Source organism: Alligator sinensis, unplaced genomic scaffold (assembly GCF_000455745.1).
Source record: "Alligator sinensis unplaced genomic scaffold, ASM45574v1 scaffold46_1, whole genome shotgun sequence".
Taxonomy (NCBI): Eukaryota; Metazoa; Chordata; order Crocodylia; family Alligatoridae; genus Alligator; species Alligator sinensis.
In genome coordinates, this window is record NW_005841907.1 from 3,190,230 (window position 1) to 3,213,437 (window position 23,208).

Here is a 23,208-nt window from a genome sequence, read left to right on the forward strand (position 1 = left end):
TCAGCCCATTACATCTCATCTTCATTACTTCACACTGGAACATGCTCAACAACAGGGTTTGAGAATAGTGTCATGCCAAAGTACTTCATGGCCCTGATGGTTAAGGCACTCTCTTGGGCAGTGGGAAATATGCAGCATTTTAATCCTTTCAAACAGTGGAGGTAATTGAACTGCTTCTGGTATAGTCTGAAGAGTTGCTATAAACACCAAGCTATTGTATAAAAGAAAGGCATTTCCAATGGTAGCCAGGAGCATAAGTTGGGGGCTGAGTGGGGCTACAGCCCTGGGCAGCAATTCAAATGGAGGGACAGAATCACAGCAGAAACCCACACGACTGCCACCATTGCAGCAGCCCCTGTTCAGGAAGCTTGCAATAAAGCAGTAGCAGCCCCTGCATACAGAGGTAAACCCTTACTTCCTCCTCTCCTTAAGCCTCCTGTGCTGCCCAGGGTGCCAGAATTTGAAGTTATGCCTCTGATCACTGCAGCCATATCACTGTCTCAGTAAATAAATCAAGAGCATAATTTTCTTCTTTCCTCTTTTCCATCTGAAAGTCATTGTATGTTTCAATTTGTGTCTGTAATTTGGGAGAAAATCCTGTTTCACTTCCACAGAAGGAGGGTTCCTTCTAGCAGCACAAGTCAGGCAATTAAGATGCATAAATGTGCTGGACTTGAGGGGGATTAGCAACATGTGGAAAAGCCGGGAGGGGGCTGGATATTCACAGCAGAGTTTAGCAGCTGGAAGGAGACTGGTAAGAGATTATTTCTACTAATAATCCACATAGGAATAAAAGCAGAAGGGTGACACCTCTCCACCTCCAATATATGAGACTTGCTTGAACAAGTGGATGGAGTCATGCTGAATACAGGGTTGATCCAATAGTAACTTGGTTCTTGTTGCCATGGGGAATACACTGCACATTAATTAGTTTACTCATCCTTAAACTTTTTACATTAGCTTATGTACAGACATTTCTAGGTTAAATCAATCATTTGTCAAGAATTGGATGGGTTAGCCATTGCCTTGTCGGGAAAAATGGTTAACATCACATTAAACAAGTAAAAATTGTCATCTCCACTAATGTAAGAGTGAAGAGAAACTGTCGCAATCTCATAGATGTAATTCTAAAACTGCAAAAGACATCAGAGGTTTTGTGAGACATTTGTTTTCTGTGCTGTTGCAGGGAAATTAGAAACTGTTTGGACACACCCAGGCAAGTAAGGCTGACAGGAATTAATAAGAAAAGACGTAGAAGATATTATATTTGACTCTTTCTGAAAAATTGAATATGAAAGACTGAAAAATGACAGGAAATCATTTTGAAATAGGAAACAAAGAGTGCACAAGTTTGACTAAAGAAATCAGCATTTAGACTTACCCAAGAGAAGAAATCATGGGATCAAAAATTGGCTCACAACACTAAGGGTCAACTTCTCAATATGACCCTTCAAATGGCATAGATAGATAGGTGTCTCATGATAGTAACTGCCCAAGATACAGTTTAAGCAGATCAATTGTATACAGGCAGCCAAATTTTCCAGATGTGGATGACAAAAGTTATTCTCTAATTTAGGAAGTAAATAAAAATGTCCGTATATATCACCATTACTTCCTCCTAGCTTTCATTTGTGTGAGAGGGCGCTGACTTGTCTTAGCTGCCTAATTCAGTCATGGCTGTTGATCCTGAGTGGAGGAAAGTGCCCTCCAACCTGGATTTATGTGCCAAATCTCTTTCCTGGCATTTCCTATTGCCTTCCCATTTTTAGATGCTAGTCCTAACATAACTTCCTCTAATATTCATGAGCAGAGAGAGGTATTTACCCCATTAGCCTGAAGTCAAGCAGATGGCAGGGCAGGGTGGCACTTAGGATGACATGTTGCTTGTGCACAAGCCCAGCCTCTCCCCTGGGGCTGTCAGCAAGGGAGGGAGGGGATGGAAGAGTGGCAGCATGGAGCTGCCATCTGCTTTTAAATGGCCAGAGTGGGGTGGCAGGGAAGGGTGGAACAGAGCCCTCTCATCTCACAGGCTGTCCCAGCTGGAGTAATGGGGAGAGCCAGGGTGGGCTCACAAGGTGAAAGGGCTCCATTCCACCCAGCTTTTCCCCCTCAGCTCTGGGTTGGGGGTAGGGCTGTAATTCATGGTGCTTTATGTAAAGCCCCATGAGTTAGAGCAGGGACCTGAGCTTCTATCGATAACCTTAGAAACTGACTCGTTCAGAAAGGTATAAGCTTTCATAGACAACAGCCTGCTTTATCACATAGTTTCTTCATTAGTTGTGTTACTTTAGTTTTAGTGTATGCATTTTTCCCCCGTACTAAAGCCTTAACAGAACAACTTTTCTCCCTCTTGTGCTTTTGGAAATGTTCATGTAGTAACTTGAGCACAGGTTCAAATTGTATGTCGATGTCTCACAGTTTGATAAATTCCAGATTATTTTGAAACAGTCATAAAGCTCCTGGAATGCTGCAATGGGAGGTCATATCCTTCATGTATTGTGTACTTTTCAAAACTGTCACAATTGCCAGGCAATTCATTATACACGATAAACCAGACCAACCAGTTCTTTCTGGTAGAAAATACATGAATGGAAAAAAAAAGGAAAAAATGTTAGACACGTTTAGATCTGTCTTTAATGGAGTTTTCTGCCTTCCCTCCTGATGAACAAAGGACGGTAGTTTCTTTCCCCATTACTGTCCTATTTTAACCCATTTAGATTGGTATAAACTCTCAGAAGATTTGGGATCATTGTAACAAAAGGGTATTGAAAAAGGTTTTTAAGCAAAAGAAAATGTGTGCCTCAACTCACCAAAGCGCTTCAAATGTCATCTAAGATGCAGCATATAGGAGCTGTTGTGGAGCAAATGAACATAAAAAGCACCCTTGTAAAAAGAACACTTACTTGTTCAAGTCCTCTAAAAGTGTATTTTAACATCTGGAGCTGTACAAACAGTGCAGCTCAGACCTGTACATCGAAGGAGAAAGCAAGGGATGGCAAGCAACAGTGGAATCAACAATGCAGCACCTGGTTTCTGACCCAAAGTTACTGAAGATCTCAACACAACACTGGCAGCCACAGCTCCCAGCAACATGATCTCTTTCAGATATCTTTCTTTCTAATGTTCTTTTTAGGCCTCCTGTAGCCTATGACTGCAGGGAGCAAGCCCTGTAAACTCTTTCTTTCTGTGTGGAAATTGGCAAAGAGAAGGGAAACAAAATATAAAAGATAGCAAATAGGTTTTCATTTTCTTTCATAAATTTTGCAAGGCCAGCTGAAATGTTGGCTTGCTATTAATTAACAAATTTAAGGTAAAAAACAAACAAACAAACAATCAGGTATTTTATTTCTAGATCATCAAGGGTCCTGTCTTGTCGTATGCCCAAGTCAAACAATTACACTGACATCCCCCAAAGCACCTATGTATCCTAGGTATTTAAGTCTCTGCAAAGCTACCTGGGCACTGATACTGACCCACAGCTAATGAACTGCTTGGAGCCCTAGGTGGGACCAAAACCCCATGGGCATTCAGAAAATAGCCATTCCCCTACATCTCTTGCTAGCCAGAACAATCCCTTAGGTACACTCCTTGAAGCCAAGTCATTCAGTTGAGCTGTGGAAAACCCCTGTTCAAACTCTTGTTCTGCAGTGCCAGCTTGGACTGCCAACTTCCTGTATGACAGAACAGTGCTGTAACTACAAAGCTCTTAGATTAATAAATTAATAGATGTTAGGGGCTGGAAGGGACCTCAGAGATCATCAGGTCCAGCCCCACTGCTCAAGGCAGGAAACACTGATGAGGTCAGAAGATCCCAGCGAGATGCACGTCCAGTCATCTTTTGAAGATCCCCAGGGAAGGTGATTGTACCACCTCTGGAGGGAGTCTATTTCAGACTCTGGACACATGAACCATAAAGAATCTTTTCCTAATGCTTAATCTGAAGCAATCCTCTATCAGTTTATGACCATTATTCACCTGGGGTGCCTTGGTGAACAGGTGTTCTCCTAGCCCCTGATGTTCACCCCTTATATACTTAAAGGCTGCCGCCAAGTCCCCTCTGAGTCTTCTCTTCTTCAGACTGAACAGTCCCATGTCCCTCAGCCTTTCTTCGTGTAGTCTGTTCTCCAGACCTCTAGTCATTCGTGTGGCCCTCCTTTAAACTCTTTCCTGTTTCTCCATGCGGTGCCCAGAACTGGACACAGTATTAAAGCTGTGACCTCACCAGTGCTGAGTAGAGCAGGAGGGTGACATCCTTAGTCTTGCTTGTGATGCATTGGTTGATGCCAGAGAGTTGTTTGCTTTGCTGGCTATAGCATCGCACTGGTGGCTCATGTTCTGGATAAGTGTCTCTCCAGCTACCTTTTTGGAGCTGCTTCACAGATGCATATCAGGGCAGTACTGATCCCACATGGCACATGTGGCAGAGGCAGCAGCCAGGCCAGAAGTGTGGTGGCACTTTTATGCCCTCCTCCACAAACGTTGGTGCCTACAGCTGCCCCAGTGGCTCTCCTGAGTTACACTACTGCTGCTCCACCTTTGATAACTAATGGAATATTTATTGAGGGGAGGAACTAAGTCAAAAGACTAACTCTTTGACCTAATAGTTGAGTCATTTACCTAAGATATGACAGGTCTCCTGGTTCCTGCCCCTGCTCCAGTAATAATTTAACTGGATGTTAAAAAGTGATGCTGAATATTAAAAAAAATGTATTTGACGGATGTTCACTTTTGTGTGTGTGTGTTATGAGGGAAATGTCAGTGTTTCCATCAAAAACAAACAATGATGTAAACCTCTTGAGAAGATGTGTGACCATGGCACCAAAGTATAATCTTCCCTATGGATGGGACCCCTAAGAGATCCCAAGCACATATATTAATGGGAATCAAAATTGCTTAATACCTTTCAGGATGCAGCTACTGTACAAGGAGGAGCATGTCTTAAGAATATAGCCACAACAATTGACCACAGTGGTATACCAGCACCACCTTACACTTCCTAAATTGGATGACAAGAAGGATTGGTGCAGCCTCCTTGGCAGACTGTGTACATTACTAGTCACCCTATATCAAAAAGGGCATTACAGAACTAGAAGGGATTCAAAGAAGGGAAAGAAAGCTTATTGGGGCATTGAATCCTATGGAAAGAGTTTGAAAAGACTGGTATCACTCACTAAGAAAATGTAGTGAATAAGAAACGTCTTGATAAATGTATACAGTGCAATAAATAACGTAGAGAAGGTAAGCCAGGAGCTTCTGTTCTTCTTGACTCAGAAGACAGAAACAAGGAGGCATTTAATTAAATTAATTGATCAAAGGAATTACTTTTTCACACAGTGTAATTAGACCATGGAACTTATTGCCACAGAAAACCAATGAAGCCAACAACTTTGCGAGATTCAAAAGAGGACTGAACCTTCATATGGATAACAAAACTACCCAGAGTAATAATTAACAAAACCAAAAAATTTGGAAGGGCTATCCATCCCCATGCTTCAAGGCTGAGCTAATCTCTAAGTGTTATAAATCAGGATAATGATCGTTCCACATCTGCCTACTGTGGGGTGCTTATGCGTTCCTCAGAAGCATCTGGTGCTGGCCACTGCTGGAGACAGGATACTGGGCTAGTGGGGCCTCAAGTCTGAACCACTGTGTTTCTTATTTTCCATGCTGGCTGAACGGGGCCTGTGGTTTTCATTAGGCAGCAGGGTGCCTAAAAGTTAGGCGTCTCAGTGCCGGATGTTCCAATGCCTAAGTTCTTTGTAGATACAGTTCTTAGTGTCTACACTAGGAGTGAAACTCTGGCCTCACCATTTTAAAATTTTGCTGCTTTCTTTCATCTTTTGTATCTGACACCCTGTCTCTTACTTGTAATTAAGAACACGCTGCATTTCTGTGTATCTTAAGATAAAATAACAGTGTCTGAAAGGATTTTTGCATAAATAACACTCCTAAAATCCTTGGCAGCATTATTAAATGCTGCCATATATTTAAAATGGTTTAATTACCATCTTACTCATAACACTCACTGGGCTTGTAAGCATGGGTCAAATTCTCTGGCGGAATAAACTGGTGTCATTCTGCTGAAGTTGACACACAATATACATCAGCAGTGAATGCCATCCCCTGTTATTAAATACTATTCCTGTATTTCAAACGTTCTGCTACAAGCTGATTATAATATTAAGATGATTCAAGTCACAAAGTTAACTCAAGCCTAGTGTGATTAAGGCCTGACAATTTGTATAGCCAAGGGTATAGCTGGCATCATGTCTGGCTGCCTTTGACTCTGTAACAAACAAATACTAGGGCTGTGCGAAGCTTCAGTAGCCAATTCTATTTGGAGGAGATTTGGCTCAATTCAACAGACAGATCTCTGAATCCGAATCAAATCTGGAAACCCATTAAAAGGTCTGAATCGAACCAGAAGGCTCTTCTGATCTCTCTTGAGCTCTTTTTGAGTCCTCTGATTTCCATCCGGGCAGGTTTTTTAAAATCTGAGTAAATATCCGGGATTTTGCTTTGCTCGCTGGTGGGAGTAGGGGAAGGATGATCAAAGGCAGCGGGGAGCACAGACATACTTGCCTGTAGCTGCAGAGGCATGCACAGACCCATGTGGTGCTCCCTGCTGCCTCCGATTGCCCTCCCCCTGCTCCCTCCCATTTTTGAGCAAAGCAAAATCCCAGACATTTGGTCAGGTGGGGGCTGCGGCTGTGACGGGGGGTCGGGAGGGGTGTTTCCTGTCCCTCCATGGAAAGGGGTGAGGAACCTTTGAAGGCAGCTGGGAACTCTGTGGCTGGCTGGTAGCACGGGGGCCGGTGCCTATGCTTGCAGGGGCTGAGAAGCCAGGAGACGTTGCCAGGGGGAAGGAAGGAGACTGTGACCAGGCTAGCTGGTGCAGTGCAACAGCCCCATCCAGGGTGCCACAAATCTCCCTTCCTCTTCCCTCCAGCCCACGCTGGGGCCAGATGCACTCTGTTGCCGCCTGTGTGAATTGGAGCCACCTCGCTCTGGCCCGGTCAGGACTGGGACAGCTGGGGCTCATCTGGCAGGGCTGGGCAGGGGCAGGGGGCTACAGGTCAGGAATGAGGGGCACCAGCGGGGATTTGCGGGTTGGGAATGAAGGGCACCATCATGGCCCAGGTCGGCAGGGTACTGCAGTTTGGGAGTTAGGGGCACTGGCAGGGCTAGGGTCTGTGGGTTGGGAGTGAGGGACTGAAGGGGGCTGTGGCTTGGCAGTGTGCTGGCATGTCACTACCCCCCCACTGTCATATTCCCCCCCCACACACACACGTGACAGGTGTCATCTTTTTTGGACCTGGAAATATGGTAACCCTATGTTTATATCCAGGAAAGCTCCACCAGGAGTCCAGAGTGGAGCTGAAACTCACACCGCTGGAGCCATAGTGGGACACTTTAACTACTTTTCCCCCACACCTCAGGATTAACATAAATGTAATGGCTTTGTGCTTCTCAAAGTATCCATTATTTCCAGGCAACTCCAGTGAAGCATGGAAGGCGTATGTTCTGTATTGCTAAATAAGGTAACATAAAACTTCTCTGCTGTGTTTCCCATATGTAGTATGTAATATGCATGGTGACTCGAGCTGGGGTTGACTGTGAAGGCTATGTAGAACATCTAATAATACAGAGCAGTGCGGCTTTATACCAGGGAAGAACACAAGAAATACATTAAAGATATGTTGCTCCCCAACCATTTTCAAATTCAGCTTCAAATTCTGTTCCTAATCTTAGAGTATTCGACAGGTTTAGAAAATAATCTATGATGTACCGTGACAGTTATGCCTAAATTGGGGCACTGCAGTTGCATCTAATTACAAAAAAGTTCCCATTGATGTCATATCAGAATGTTACCCATAACGAGAAAGTGAGCACATGAAGATATATTGTTTCTTTTTCTACTCTCTGGGTACATCTACACATGCAATTAATGTGAATGAATACATTCTGGCACTGTCCACACCACAGGTTATTGCTCCTGGGCACTGTGTTTAGACATGCACCTGGGGTCACAGCACATTGAGCCGGGTCGGAGCAGCCCCGGCTGGCATAGGATCCGGTGCGGGGGGCGTTCAGCCTGCCAGCCTGGGGCTGGTCTCACACAGCTCAGCATGCTGAGGAGGGGCTGGCTGGGGCATGTGAGTGCTCCAGTGCAGGACTAGCTGGCAGGCAGGCCCCCACACTGAAGCACTCTTGTGCTCCAGTCAGCCTCGTCAGCATCTATACCTGCATTGTAGCACACTAAATAATGCTGCTGTGGGATAGTATCTGTGCTTACAAGTACTAACGTATGGTGGAATTAATTAGTTTACTGCTGCCTAATAGGGCTGCATGTGTAAAAGCTGAGACTTTACTGTAGAATTAATTAGGGACCTCCATAGTAACCATCTCATGTAGATGCAACCTCTGTGTAGAAGGGTCTGAATTTTGATTGTTTATTGGTGTGGGGTGCCATGTGAAAAAACTGGGCAGAAGTGGGTTGTAGAGGATCACTTTTATCCTGATGCCTTTTGCAAGTAAGCTTCAGATTTGTGAGTTGGAACTCATGACAAAATATTTGAGCACAGAAGCATAGCATCCCTCACAAAAAACCCTCAACCTATGTCAGAGCCAGACTTCTGCAAACAAGCCAAACTTCTGCAAGAAGTTGTTTGGTCATGTCCAGACATGCAGGCACGTGCAGGTTGTGGTGCCACAAACATCTTTGCAGTACCACAAGCTGCACCCGGGGAATGTTAAAACATGCCTCATGCTGCAAATTTGCAATGTGGGGTCAAAATTTGCTACTGGCAAATCCTGGTAGCAAAAACAGCACTGGGGAAAAAGTGGTGTGGCATACACAACAGAAGAGTGCATCAGAAGCCACCAAGACAGTCCTTCAGGAAGATGCTATGGCTGCTGGCCAGGGCATCTTCACTCCTACAGTTGTGCCCCAGCTGCTCCAGCACACTGGGACCTGGGCGGAGCTGAGCAAGAGCAGTTTGCCCAAAGCAGGATAATTTGTCCCTCACCAAAGTGCGTATACAGGTGTGTGTGCTGCATCGAGAATAGCAGCACAAATTTGTGCCAGTACTATTTTTGCCGCTGCAAGCGCATGCCCCTGCACATCTGGATGCAGCCTTTTAGTATAAGTGTTCGCTCATGAAGATGAGTTCATGGGCAGCCCAGAATCATTTCACACTGAGCTAAAGACTGAAAGAAAAAGTGGGGAAAGTACTAGCTACTTTTCCCAGGAGCATTTAAGAACTCCTTATGGGAAAAGGTATATTTGGCATCTATATCCCTTGATGAGAGAGCGCAAAAGAAATATAACAGCAAGATATTTCTCAAAGCCAGTATATAAAATCTACACATAAATATATGCTCTCCTGAGCCTCCCCCACATGTTCCTAGGCACTAGTCTATTATTGGTGTCTTCTGCGAGGGAACGCTGAGCAAACATCACAAGCAGCCAGCTGCAAGAAACAAAACTGCTTGTGTAAGTACATTTTTGACAAATACAGTTCTTATTATTTTATCTTAAGAATATTTAAACTTGGGGGAGAATGGGATGTAGGGGGGACCGGAAACATTGCTGTTGTAACACAGAATGCTAGCATGGGGTAAAGGGATTTATGTTTCTGTTGGATGATCTGTGTTAGTATAAATTGCTTTGTATTATGTGTAATCATATAGGTTACGCCAGCTGGGGTCTAAAACGCCCAGACTTCATTTTTATCACTGCTTGTCAGAAGGTACAAGAAGGACAGTGCTACATAAATAAGCCCAATTCTGGCCTCCACCAGGCAAATGCACAGAGCAGTCAAAGTAGTAAAGCTTTCTAATTCTCCATGCTGTGCTGACTTTCAAAGAAAAAGTATTGATTATTGCCAAAAGTTATTCTATCTTTCAAATACATACATTTAAATGTGGGTGGCAAACCAATCACAATTTCTTTTATTCTGCCCAAAGTAAACTGCTTAGGCTTTCCTGGGACCAGATTTCCTATTTTTTTTTTAATGGTTTAACATTTTTGTACACATATTCTACTGAGGAGAAGAAATGGACAACTAAGTAGATTCAAATGAGTTAAGCTGAGTTTATATCATGCATTCCTTTTTTTTTTTGGATCCAGACGTACAATTTTAGAAATGCAATTTTTTCGCTAAAAATAACATGAAAGTTCCAGCCTGGAACTGAATGTAAAATAGCAGTTCTAGGGGGAGAACTGCAAAATTGTTTGCTCTAATAGACTTAAAGGAGCCTCTTTCCATCATCTGTGTGAGCAGAAAGACAGGATTTCCCCTCTGAAGAATAATCTGTATTAGCTAGTGCAGCTGGGTCAACAGAAAACATGGTCTACACTCTAAGGGTAGGAATATATGCCCGCTTTGCCCAGCTGTGCTTAGTGGCCAAATGCACTTTGACCTGTAGGCCTGCCCATGGAAGCCTGAACTAATCACTAAGAGCACCTGTAGCCTAAGATACATTTACTAGTGTTCCAGCTTTCCCATACTGCCAGCTCCGTAGCATGTAGTAGCCCTAAATGAGAGGTTCTGTTAAACCGTAAAGGGACTTTGGAGTTAGGATAATGGACAAGTGATTGGGACATGTGGGGCAAGTGTATGTGATAACTGGGAAAAATGTACCACTCATCTAGCTTGCAGGGCTGGATGGTTGAATGTCACTGGTATAAATGATTGCCAAGGCTACGGTTTCATCATAACAGTCAAGATCACAGAGACTGAATATGGAGAAACTCATTACTCCCATGATGCATCCTGCCATTCAGTTGGAAGGAAGACTGCATAGCCTCATGGGAGATGTCATCCTAGGAAGAAGTTGAGACTATGGGAAAGATGGAAACACTGGCCTTACAAATCCTAACACCGATGACTTCAGAGTAGGAAAATGCATTAGGTGAGGTTGTTGGCTAACTGCTCTAAGCCAGCAACTATGCTTGGTGATTGTGAATATTACTTTTTCCTCACACATCTGCTGAGAAATTTACTAAAAATAACCATGACAGAATTGTAGCTTTAGTGATGGCTACCACCTTGGCAGACACCAGACATTCAAATGTGGTCTTCTGCGTTTGTTTGTTTATATCAAAAGGATGCATTTTTCCAGGCTGAGCTAGAGGCAGGCTCTGTCATGGAGCCCATAAAGAATACACACACTTTTTGCATCAGTCATCAAGAGGATACATAACACATACTAATCAACAGGTTATACCTACCACTGTATTGGCAAGCCCATATATACCTGGTCCAGCCCATGGTCCAGAAATTGGCTTAAAAAATCACAAAGTAATAAACATGCAGATCACTTAATTTCCCTTCTGGCTTTTGAGCCTTTAGCATTCACGTTCTCAAGTGATCCTCTACAATCACAAGACCTGAAACTTATTAAAACATGAGAATTGAGATTCTCATTTGGTTGTATTCCTCCAGGAACTGCGATTTTTAAAGCAACAAATATCATGAGACTCATGGTACAATTGCAAGAACCAGCAACACAGGGGAACACAAGACATAAAGAGTATAAAGCGAATATAGAGAATGTACAAGCTCTTTGGGAGAGTGTCTAGTATGCATGAAACAGAGGCTGAGCACCACGTCTAGGTGAGGGCATTGAGTAGAGGGGCAAAGCACAGACTGTCTGGGTGATGGCATATGATACAGGGTGCAGAACCACATACAGAGCACTTGTTGAGTGGCTGGTATAGAAGCGGCAGGTAAGTGAATGCATAGAGCAGAGTACAGTTTGGATGTTTATATTAAGACAGGACAAAAAGAACCGTTCAATTTATGTTTATTATCCATGTGCTAGTAATCCAATCAAATACAGTACCTATTCTGAATAAATATAAAGAGCAAACCACTATGTATATCCAGTAAAATACAAATTACAGTTATGGAAATTAAATAGCAGTCTCTCATACACTTTGTTGTTAGTGTGTTTTTTAGTACATCCTTAGTGCTGTGTGACACTCTTATCCAAAACACTCTCCCCACTGAGAAGCAATTCAATCTCTGCAGGCATTGTGGGCAGGTGTGGAATTCAGGATGGTTGGACCAGATGCAAAACTGAGCAACACCAACATACAGACCAGCTGAGAAATCTGACCCTGAGAATACAACACAACTGTTTTTTCCAAACATTGGCCCTGGCAGCTCAGGGAGTTGGACTCAGGTGGGGTTACTAGGCATCTGAACAGCCCAGCACCTATTTACTTAAGATTTAGAGGACTGAGGGGCTGGATTTGTTTTCTCATATATATGGAGAATACGAAACACATTATAGGTGCTAATGAAATAAAGCCAACTAAACAAGAAGGGAGGGCTTGCCTCCTCATTCTATCCTCCAACCTTTCTGTCACTTCTACTGGTTTCCACACTATTCCCATTTCTAGCACTGGTTCCCACTGACTCTACCTGTAACATCTTTCTCTGCTCCCAGCATCCATTAGCAGAACTGCCTACCACCTGGTTTTCCTACCCGCTCAGATTACTGTCCACCATTCAGCAATTCTCATCTCCCTTCCATGTCCCATTCAACTTGGCAATTTTTTTTTTTCAGTTTCTGCAGCAATCTATTATGAGCAGCAAATGACACCATTACTACCACCATTAGGTCTGACAGCTAGGCCCAGGTTGGCTCTCCATTGCTTTCTCAACAGCTCATATTCTCCATTCTCCCATCACCGCACTGTCCCCCTACTCTACCCTCTGGACTCCATATTCAGCACCCACCCTTCTCCAGGACCAGTCTGTCACAGTCTCCCTCTCCTTTTCCAAGATATGTGGGTGAACCATTGCCTCTGTGTGGCAAGACTGTTAGGCTCTGCTCACAAGTTTAGTTTGGGAGGATAGGCACAGCTAGGAAAATGCCATATGATCCTCACATCTCTTATCATGTTCATTTTATTACTATTCCCACCAACTTACCTTCAGGCAACTCCCAAGACGAACACGAAGACCTAATTAATTAAACCTTAGAACATGTCTCTAAGTTATATGTAGGTAGACATTACTTCATTATTTTATGGAGGTTCAGCTGAGGCCAGGGACACTCTATTAGTAGCATGGCTGGGAATAGAAACAAGAAATTCTAACTCCCAGCCCCTTCCCTTTCCAAAAAAAGCCCATTATCCTATTTCTAGTCTTATGCTTCTGATGCTGGTTTCCTGATTTCTCGCTCTGTGGCTGCAAAAGAGCATGCTCTAAAAGTAGTTTGCCATATTGTACTTATAGTTTTACATACCCAATAGGTTTTACTTACTTATAGTTCTACATACCCAACATGTCTCTATTTAACCATTACAATGGATTTTGAATAAGTAAGTTTTCTGCAAAAAGGGAATTTAGAGGCCACAGAATCAAAGTAAGTATACCGCTCACAGAGTGAACATGATTGATGTAATACAGTGATACCCAAAAAACGAGGTATAGCATTTCAAACACAGGTAGTGGTGTTCTTTTATGCTCACTCCCTGAGACACTGTTTTATGTAATAGGTTCCTATTCCACTTTAGACCGATAACAACTGTGAATTATAATTTTATTTTTCACTTAGCAGAGCCTATTGACTCAGACAGACTTGCTAGGGAACCAGGCTTCATAATGAAGGCAGTAAATTCTGATTTTGTGCTTGTTTGATAATTAATAGTGCAGTGTCAGCAGCAGCAGTGCAAAAATACAAGTATATTTTTCTCCTGCAAGTTATAAAGGATGTGCTGCATGCAATGGCTTTGTTGGATATATTCCTATAAGGCACACACCATTCACAAAAAAAGTGCAATACACTGAACGGAGCTTCTGTTTTTTTCAGATGCTCTGCCCCCTTAGCCTAGTATCTTCACCTACCCTGAAAGAGTTTTGTCAGCGTAACTATATGGGTAGGGTTATACTGGCCATTCCCTCCATATAGCTTACGCTAACAAAATGAGGTTTGACTACTACAACTTAAATTTGTTTCCCAAACAAATAAGCTATACTGGAAAAAAATGCATGATGGTTTTTGCCAGCATACATGTGCAAGCATAGATCAACCTGAGTACCTCACAGTCTTTAATAACATTTTTTTCCTCACAATGCCCTGCCATGGTTGAGAGATATTGTTACCCAGATGGTTAAAAAGATCTGGAGATGGAGAAATGAAAATCTTGATCTAGCAAAGCATGGAAGGAACTCTTGAGTACTTGAGTAGTGCCAAGTAAAATTGCTCACGAGTAACTTCTGTAGGATTGGCCAAAGTGTTTGAGAAGCCATTGAAATGCTCTGGGATTTAAAATGGGGTGTTTTCCTGGCTAGCCCAAGTGACCTAACCAAGATCATACAGGAAATCTGGGGCAACATCAGAAAGTGAACCCAGATCTTCCAACCCAAGTCCATAACTTCACCTCAAGACCATCTTGCCTGTGAAAGTCAGTGATCTGGACAAATTGTACTGTACTAGCTCTGCCAGCATGGAGATGCGTGTTTACCATACTAGACAAGCTGATTAAACTCATTGATATTCTCCAGGCCTATGTCACAACCAGTGTCAAAAAAATGTGTCACTGCACACACACTTCACCTGTAAGTTTACTTTTTACCTATCACTTATTCTTTCCTTGATTATTCAGCAAAGACAAATAATTTGACAAATTACACAACTAAAGCTATGAATAACTAGCTGCCTTCCTTGAATGGAACTGCTCAGACAACTTGGCATCAATTGTTAAAGTGACAAAAGCATCTTTCCCCTCCTCAGACCTCCCCTTATATTACTCTGCGCATGATTGTTCAAATTATGCACTTCAAACAGACTGAAAGATATTTTACTTTCAAGATGACTGGGCTTTGTTAAAAAATGAAGGTATTTGTTAAATGTGGGAGTCAGTTGTTTTAGGGAAAATTACAGACAGCAGCTCAGCGACAGACTTAGTAGTGAGGCTCACATTATTGGCACAGCATAAAGCTTAATCCTGAAAATTTTTACGCATTTCCTTGTCTACCGTGGCCAGTCCCCACTGATTGTCAAACTGCTACTCCTACTCATAAAATGAGGTCTGAGGCATTAGCAGGACTGAGGCCTTGTAAGCATTTTGCATGGTTAAGACACTTCGGCCCAAGCACAGGAAAATAGCTGTGCCTGCATCAAACCCAATTAATCTCAGTGAATCTCATGATATAAATCAGCTTGCAGGACTGAGGACTCAGTCTGAAACAAAAGCAGACTTGCCTAGACTAAACTGCTAGCTCTCCCTGAGAGCAACTAGAAGCTATGGAGAAACATGTTTCAATTTGCTTGTTTTAATAAAGGAAAAGAAAAAGGAAAGGGAAAAGAAAAAAAAACAAAGGAAAGAATGAAAGAAAGAAAATACGTAGAAGGCAAGATTTCCATAGGAAAAAAATATTTTATTTTTTTAAGAACAAATTCAATTTGAAACAGACGTGGAATGTGATTTTCATAGTTTTCATTTTCTGGGAGCTAACTGCAATGTGGAACTAAAGCAGGTTTCAAACCTATGGACAGGCTAGTTAAAAAAAAAACAAAGAAAGAAAAAAATTATTTATAACTCAAGCATAATACTGTGTTACTTACAAACTGGACAAAGAAATTCTTAAATAAATATTCATGGTACACAATTACAGCACAAATATGCAGCAATTTGGCAACCTTTTATACCATTTTTTTCCTCAATACAGTGCAAAGGGGAATGACACTGCCTTTAAACAAGCTGTAGCTAAATACATTGCAAAATTCAAATTTTATACAAAACATCTTGCTTAGACTTTATAAAAAACCAACATTGCTCTATATACACAATCTGGTTAAGAAAAGCCATTTCTGTCTTGTTTTCATGTGTATTTTTTTATTTAAAAAGGTGAATAAGGCTACTGTAACACCCCGAATCCATATACAGTAAATCTGAACCTATTTACAGCATCTTCACTTAGACATGATGGTGCAAATTCCAAAGTCAGGTGACTAGGGATGATAATACAAGCAAGGCATTTACAGTAACTTTTTGAAGCTGAACCAACGTCAAATAAAGGAACAGTTGGTAGATTGTCATAATTCTGCACCAGACACAAAACAGACGCACAGTACATTTTTTTTTAATTGGTTGCAGGTTGCTCTTCGTCAATTCCTCTGATTTTCACAGTTTAGAACATAACCAGAATGTAGCCAACTGATGAAACATACACTTGATTAAAAAAATTTTAAATCCCCCCACCCCCAAAAATAAACCAAGCTTACTATACCCATCTTTTCCCTTTCTCCCCCTCCCCCAAAATAAAATCTTTAATGACTTACAAAAAAAGCCTTGTATGAACAGATTCACAGAAAGGAGGGGTTGTTGGAAAGAATTACATATGTACTGTAGTTAGTCACCATGGTAACCTTCCAAAGAAGCATGGTTGTTGCTTTAAAAAAAAATAAAAAATTTAAAAATCCCCTTCCGGACTAGTATCCCAACATCATTTTCAGGTTCAGGAAATAGAGAGAGTAATCATTTCTATGACAGTTCATTTCTTTTTTCTTTTTTGCAGGTGCTTGCTGGAGGTCTGAGAACCTTAAAATGCTGTTGCTACATTTTCTTTCCAAATCAGAAAGCAAAGTGTTACCATAGTAACATGACTATGTTAAAGATGTCTATTTTGCATAGCACATAAAAAGTAAATTCTTTTTTTTTCCTTCAGGGATGGGGGTTGTGAGGGTATAACCAAGCTAAAGCAAAAACTTTAAATCTGAAACTCACGTCTGTGTGACCTGATGAAATCTACAGAACACTTCAGCCCGTAAGGCAAGGGAAAACACAACACAGAAAATAAATGCCGGAACATCTTGTCATTGTTAAATATATGATGCAGTAACATTGATTTCCTGGTATTTTTGGGCTTGTATTTCCTAGTCTACTGTTATGCGAGACGCCTTTAGAGGGCTTTGTTATTTTTGTGTTTGCTCTCATTATTGTTATTTTTGGAATGAAGTTGTTTTTCCCAGAAGCAGCTATCCATTTTTTTAAATGCTGACAAGTTAAGACTATTTAATTGCCACAATGAATTTCACATCTTCTGGTGTAGATTCTGTGCAATCTCAAAATATATTAGTAAAAAAGAGAAAGAAAAAAAGAAAAATTCTCACTTTATATTCCTTGTGTTTTATATACCTATTATAAATAAGATGCATCTTCCTTCTCTCTCTCAATGTCATAATTTATTTTATCCTTATGGACTGTAAGAGGTTTGCCATATGTGCTTTTACTTTGAAACAGAGCACCAATGAACTGTGTCAGTTAGAGTACCTACACTGCACTGTGCAGGGGCAGCACTGCCATAAACCAAAGTGTCAAAAGGCTCAAGTCAGAAGCAAAATTCTGATCTATTTTTAGAGATGAGAAAGTTTTTAATAAAGTCAGTGGTGATGGAATTACAGCTCATTTGACCCTTTGGTTTCTAGTCAGCTAGGTCAGATTTGGCGCTCTATTTTCTTAAATGCGTTCCCTGTGTTTAGTATGATGTGACAGTATAGCAGCTGAGTCTGCTTAAAAATCATCCAAAGCAGACTAAGTTTTTGCTACAGCTTCAGAGCTGTATACCTTATTGCCAGTACCACAACAGCATTGCCCTAATAAATCAGCGGCCTACTATTATCTTGTCCTCCGAGCTTGTTCACTTACTAACAATACCCCTTTGTCCAACTGTATTGAAGGTACTATTGTTTTCTGCACATTGCTAATTGATAACTGTGAATTCCTTCAAGTGCAGCCCTAATCCACTGAGCGTGGTGTTGTGTCCCCTATACTTGCCTCTTAAAACTTAGCATACCAAAGTGCTGTGCTACCTAAATAGTTTTTCTTTCCAGCTTCTATTTCAGAGGTGGCAGCAATCAACTGCGATTGCAGTCAGTCCTTCCTCCCCCAACACTGCCCAGTTCTGGTCTTGACTCTGCTGACAGCCTAACTTTTGGCTGGAAGGCTCCTTATTAGCAAACGTAATTTCTATAGCTGTATTACCCATTCAAGTGAGGCTGCTGCAGCTGACGGATGGAGCATGGCACTCCAAACATTAATGTTCTATTAGTGATGCAGGAGGTGGAGTGAAAGGAAATCTTATGTGAAGGATGGCAGAACTGTTATTTCTGGGTAACAGAAATAAATGTAACAGTGACGGACTAAAAGCAAGAGAACTTTAAAAGTCTTACTTCGACGCTGAGGTCTGTGTGACAAATCCAGTATGCACTGAGAAACACTCTCACAAAGTCAGAAGATTGCATTTCAAGCTTGATATCCTAGAGCACCTTCCCAGGATGCCTAGGACTATTAACATCCACAAATCACTCCATCTTCTCTTGGCTTTTGTACACGCCTGAATGCCTGCAGCACATGGCTTAGAGGATGATGAATGTAACAAGAGTACAGCAATCAGAATGGGTATCTTCTACATAAAGTCTTCCAGCTTTTAGTGAATATTTATTCACTGAGACAGGAATCCTACAGACTAGATAAGCTGTCCAGCTCAAGAAGGCTCTCTGAGAAAGAGGTCTTGCCTTTACCCCTGTGCTTGAGTCAATATTAGTGCACAAGGCATCATCACAAACCCCAACAGAAAGCATTTGACCAGTAAGTTTCCTCTATACCTCAAATGTACCACACAGTTTTTTCAGACCTTGTAATAAATGTTTGCTGGACTCTGAGGAGGCATCTCTTGAACTATATACACTGGATGTCCATAGTCACCACTGACCTTTTCATAGTGTGGGCAAAATACACTGTCTGCAGTCCTTAAAGGAATGATAATGTCACTGGGCTCAGATCCATTGTTGTTGCCACTGCGCTTTGGGGTGGCTAATGTACTAAGTGACAGAGTTGTAGTGTGCTGCGGCGAATGCTTCCTGTGTCTTCTCCGGTACTTCAATAAAAGAACCACCAAAGTGATGATGATGACAATAAAAATGATGCACCCTGATGCAATCCCTGCAAATAAGGCCACCTCAGAACCGAGTATACTGGACTGTCCAGCCTTGCTGCCACCTGTGCCAGATCCTAGAAAGAGTGAAAAAAACCCACACAGTTATTAGCATTCTGTGACTATTTTATGGTGCTAAAATATGTGAAGACTAAGCAGGTCTGGAAGAATTAACTGGCAGCTAAACTTTGACAAACCAATTACCCTGTTAGGTAGCAAAATGCAAACAGCCAAAGTCAGCAATCAATATTAAACAAGACTTTGTGTCTGTTGGTCTTACTTTTATGCTGCTCCCAAACCACATTGTTTTCATATATCATCATCCATCAGCAGTAAGGACTGGCTCTGACAAAGCAGCCTTTGATGCATGCCGCATCTTTTAACAGATGCTGGCCAGCTCCAGGCAGCAAAGAGGGAAGAAAAAAAGGGAAGAGGCAATGCTCAAGCAAACTGACGATTTTTGGTATCACACTGTTCTGCTACTTTCTCTTTCAGACACTATTTTAAGTGAAACCACCAATTGTTTGTCTACTTACATAGACATTTCTTGCTTGTTATTGAAATAAGGAAGCTTGAGGCAGTGTAGGAGATGGGTAAAATGTTTATGACACATAACCAATTTTTATTACTTAATTTACATTTAGTTTTTGGAAAGAAATAGATTTGGAAGACGGATTAAAAAAAGTTCTCACACTGAACAGGCTGCTGAATGTTTGGCTTCATCACATTATCAGTTTGTCAGAAAAATTAAATGAATGTTCACTTGACACTTTCTCACTTAGAAAGTTTGAAATAACTTCCCTCCCTTGATGCTCAGTTCCAGATGGAATAACGCTGTGGATGCTGAATTTACATAACTATCAACCCTGCCTACTGTAACCTTAGCACAAAATTGCTGATGCCTGCTTGACAACTGCTAAATCAAAGATTCATTAGCCTAGAGGCAAATAATGAAGCTGGTAAAGAAAATGTTAAGCCTTCATTGAGAACCCAGAGTCAACCATTTTGTTTGGAATGTTTTCAATTTGATGCCTTTTATCATGGCCTTTTTTAGGGTTTTTTTTCCCTCCTCTTTTTTTTTTTTTTTTTTGGACACTTAAAACACAAAATGTAGTTTGAAGATTAACTAGCCTAGAAGCCATTCCTTCCTTCCTTGTGTTAAAATACATATATAACTCTCCCCCCCACAGATCTTTGAATTTAGTGAAGGATTGGTTGTTCATGTGTACATTTTATATATGATCAGATAAGAGATCAGAGCATTAATTATACATGCATTAAAATAAAACTTAGACAGATGTCGAGAACCACTTGATAATGCATCAGACGGGAAGAGAAAGAGAAATACTCTTTCATCTGCCAGGGTATTAAATGAAAGGCAGCACTTACAATCATAAAGCTATTTAGGGAGATTTCTATCCAAAAACTTTCCTGGAAATGAATGATATTATAAGGTATAATTAACTCCAACTGTAAAATGAGAGACGGGGGACACTCATTCCGACCAAAACTTACAGCTCCTAGCCACCACACACTGGTGCATCCAAATGCATTTTTTCCATTCAACTACGTAAGTAGTCACCCTTAGCAAATTGCTAAAATAATAATGTGGGGAGTCGGGGATCCCTTAAGCTGCCCACTCCCCAAACCAAAAAAATCCTGAAGTCTACCTGAATGGTCCTTTACAAATGGACTTGTTGTGGAGCTTTTCCCATTGGTACCAGCTTCCTGTTCTGGACGTTTAGTTGGATCGGTATGACGGGGTGACCCAGCAGAACTGGGATCTATAAGAAACAAAAATGATTAATTACTGCTTAGACATCTGACAACCATAACATGTATAACCATCTTTATCAGTTGGTTATACATACCTCATGAAGCATGAATAGCTTTGAATGTGAGATTTAAGAATGTATTTTTTCTTTAAGAGCAAAATAGTTATAATAGTTACTTAAAAGGTTTAAATTTGAGGCCATATGCAGAAAATATAGGGAGTCCTGTAATTGGCAAGAAAAGCTTTGCAGATGACATTTCAGTTTAACTGAGAAAGTTGACTGACTACTAAAGCAACTTCTAGTTAGAAGAATAATTCTCTCTTTCTGCACAATAGGTTATCTATATATGAAGAGAGACAATGAACAAAAACGTCTTCTGTAGTCAGAATTCATAACAAGCAAATTACAGAAATGTTAGCTTTCCTCCTTTCATTCATTTTAAATAAATTCTGAACTGTGAAGTTACAGTTTTGTTTTTAAAATAAAACTAAAAATGACTGAAACTCGTTATTCCCAGATGACCTTTTCCTTCCAGGGAGCTCTCCAATAAAGAGATCTTATTACATCAGCTCTCCTCTTGTAGAAATCTGTCAGTAGCTTAGGTACAGAAAATAGGCTTTGCTTTCAAAATCTAAGGAAAGAATGACCGCACTAGACTCACTTGGCACTCTATGCCATGCTATTAAAAGGAGCCTGAAAACTACTGATCAAAGTGATTTCATGAAACAGCAGATGGTCTTTACCTTGTCCAACTTTCATAAGGATCTTCATGGCTTTTGTCTGGCACACCCCTCCCTCCTGGTTATCCAGGCCCTCCAAAGACCCATTTGATGTTGCTGATTTAGGGGGAGGGGGGAAAAAAGGAAAAGAAAAATCAGGAGAGAAAAAAAAAAAAAAAAATCAACAAGCAAAGCGACATGAACACAAGTGTCTGCAAACAGAGATTCCTTTGGTCTAACAGAAACAGTTTTTGCTGCTTCAGCTGTAAAATGCTGAAATCTAAAAGGATGAATACACCACTAACTTTTACATTATATACACATGTGGGAATGTGTTATCAGGTTTCACATTTACTCAACCATTTTTTCTTCTATGCACAATTGAGTGGCTTGCTATTATGCCCTCGAATGAAAGGGCAGCACCATCCTAAAAAAGGTGACATCCAGCTGAAAGAGAGGCCCTGCATGCTCAAAGGAGCAAAGTACTTAATTCAATCATTTTTTTAAGCAATATTATTATAATCACTACATTACACCTGCTCCCTCTATTATATATCTCCTGTTTAAGGAAATACATGCACACAAAGGACCCGGGTGAAATCCGAGATTCCATACTGATAGGAAAACAGTATTTTTTTTTAATACACTCTTATTTTTCTTAGGGGTTTTATTTTATGTTCAACTTCTACAGAAATCATTTAGAGCTTATGCAAACAAATGGGTGTTTCCCCATGTTTAAACTGCTCTTTCTTATCTGCCTGCCTGTTTAAACTCCACACCCACTCAACAACCCCACTGTGAGCTGTTACTGTAATTTGAGTTGTGCATTAAGCATAACTCCCTTAGGGAGGCTGTATTAAAAAATCATAATCTAAGGGTGAGCACACAGCGCAGTCCCACTGTAGCTAGTTTAGGTCCTAGCAGAGGTCTAGTTGCAGCAGCACAGAATTTGGTGCAGCTATAAACCCTACCCAAGAAGCTTCGTAAATATTTGGGCAGTCAGTTTGTGCTGTCATGATACTGATACCCAGGCATGCTAGTCTGAAGACTGTTCAAGGATGTGTATGCTACACTGCAATTACAGTAATGTTGCCACTGTAGTGTAGACTTACCCTTAGCCACTTTAATCTTTCTGCAATAATCAAGGCGATCACTATGTTCCTTTCATGCAACATTAAAGGTTTTTCTTCCTTGCATTTTTAGGACTATAATATATAGCTCCAATACTAGTAGTAATTGGCCTTCTACTACATTTCTACAACTATGACAATACTGTAAATATACCAAAAAAAAAATCAACAATGTGTAGCACCTAACAGAGCGTGATGATTTCAAACATTAGTTCATTTGCTATTGTCAAGATTTCTATGAGCTTCTTGCCCATTTCCTTTCATCTCCCAACACACACATTTTAGGCCACTGTTGCATAAGTAAGCAACCAAATAAATAACAGATCCTAAGTGTTTTACTTGCTGAGGTTCCCATGAGCAACTTGCTGCTTTAATAGCACTGTTCTTCTTTTAGACACACTCTTTTCATCTGGGGACCTAATACAATACACCAAGAGTTTCAAGCTGCTCAGCAATTTGTTTTTAGTTTTCTTTTTCGCTTCCTTCCCTTTCCTTTGGGATTCACCTTTAAATGCAGCTCATGTGTATTTCCTATTTCCTTCACAGTGTCTTCCAGACCCATGTTAATATTTTCCTTCCTCTAAGCTTGTCCTGCGCTGTAAAGTTATAAACGCTTTACTGCTGA

The 23,208-nt window shown here is 41.1% G+C and overlaps 1 protein-coding gene across 5 annotated transcripts in view; it reads right to left on the reverse strand.

Annotated features, from left to right (window-relative positions):
* Positions 1–15,332: 15,332 nt before the first annotated feature.
* Positions 15,333–23,208, reverse strand: part of EFNB2 (ephrin B2) — a 48,208-nt gene continuing 40,332 nt past the window's right edge. Inside the window, exons 3-6 of one of the 5 annotated variants that reach the window (XM_025197851.1) lie at positions 21,478–21,570; positions 20,630–20,743; positions 18,738–19,036; positions 15,381–15,520 (exon numbers count right to left, since the gene is read on the reverse strand). In XM_025197851.1, coding sequence (XP_025053636.1) covers positions 15,461–15,520; positions 18,738–19,036; positions 20,630–20,743; positions 21,478–21,570 — 566 coding nt within the window. In that variant the 3' untranslated portion in view covers positions 15,381–15,460. Of the gene's footprint in view, positions 19,037–20,629; positions 20,744–21,477; positions 21,571–23,208 lie in introns of all 5 variants that reach the window. The other 4 variants (XR_003092836.1, XM_006018605.3, XM_006018603.3 and 1 more) reach the window with 4 other exon arrangements.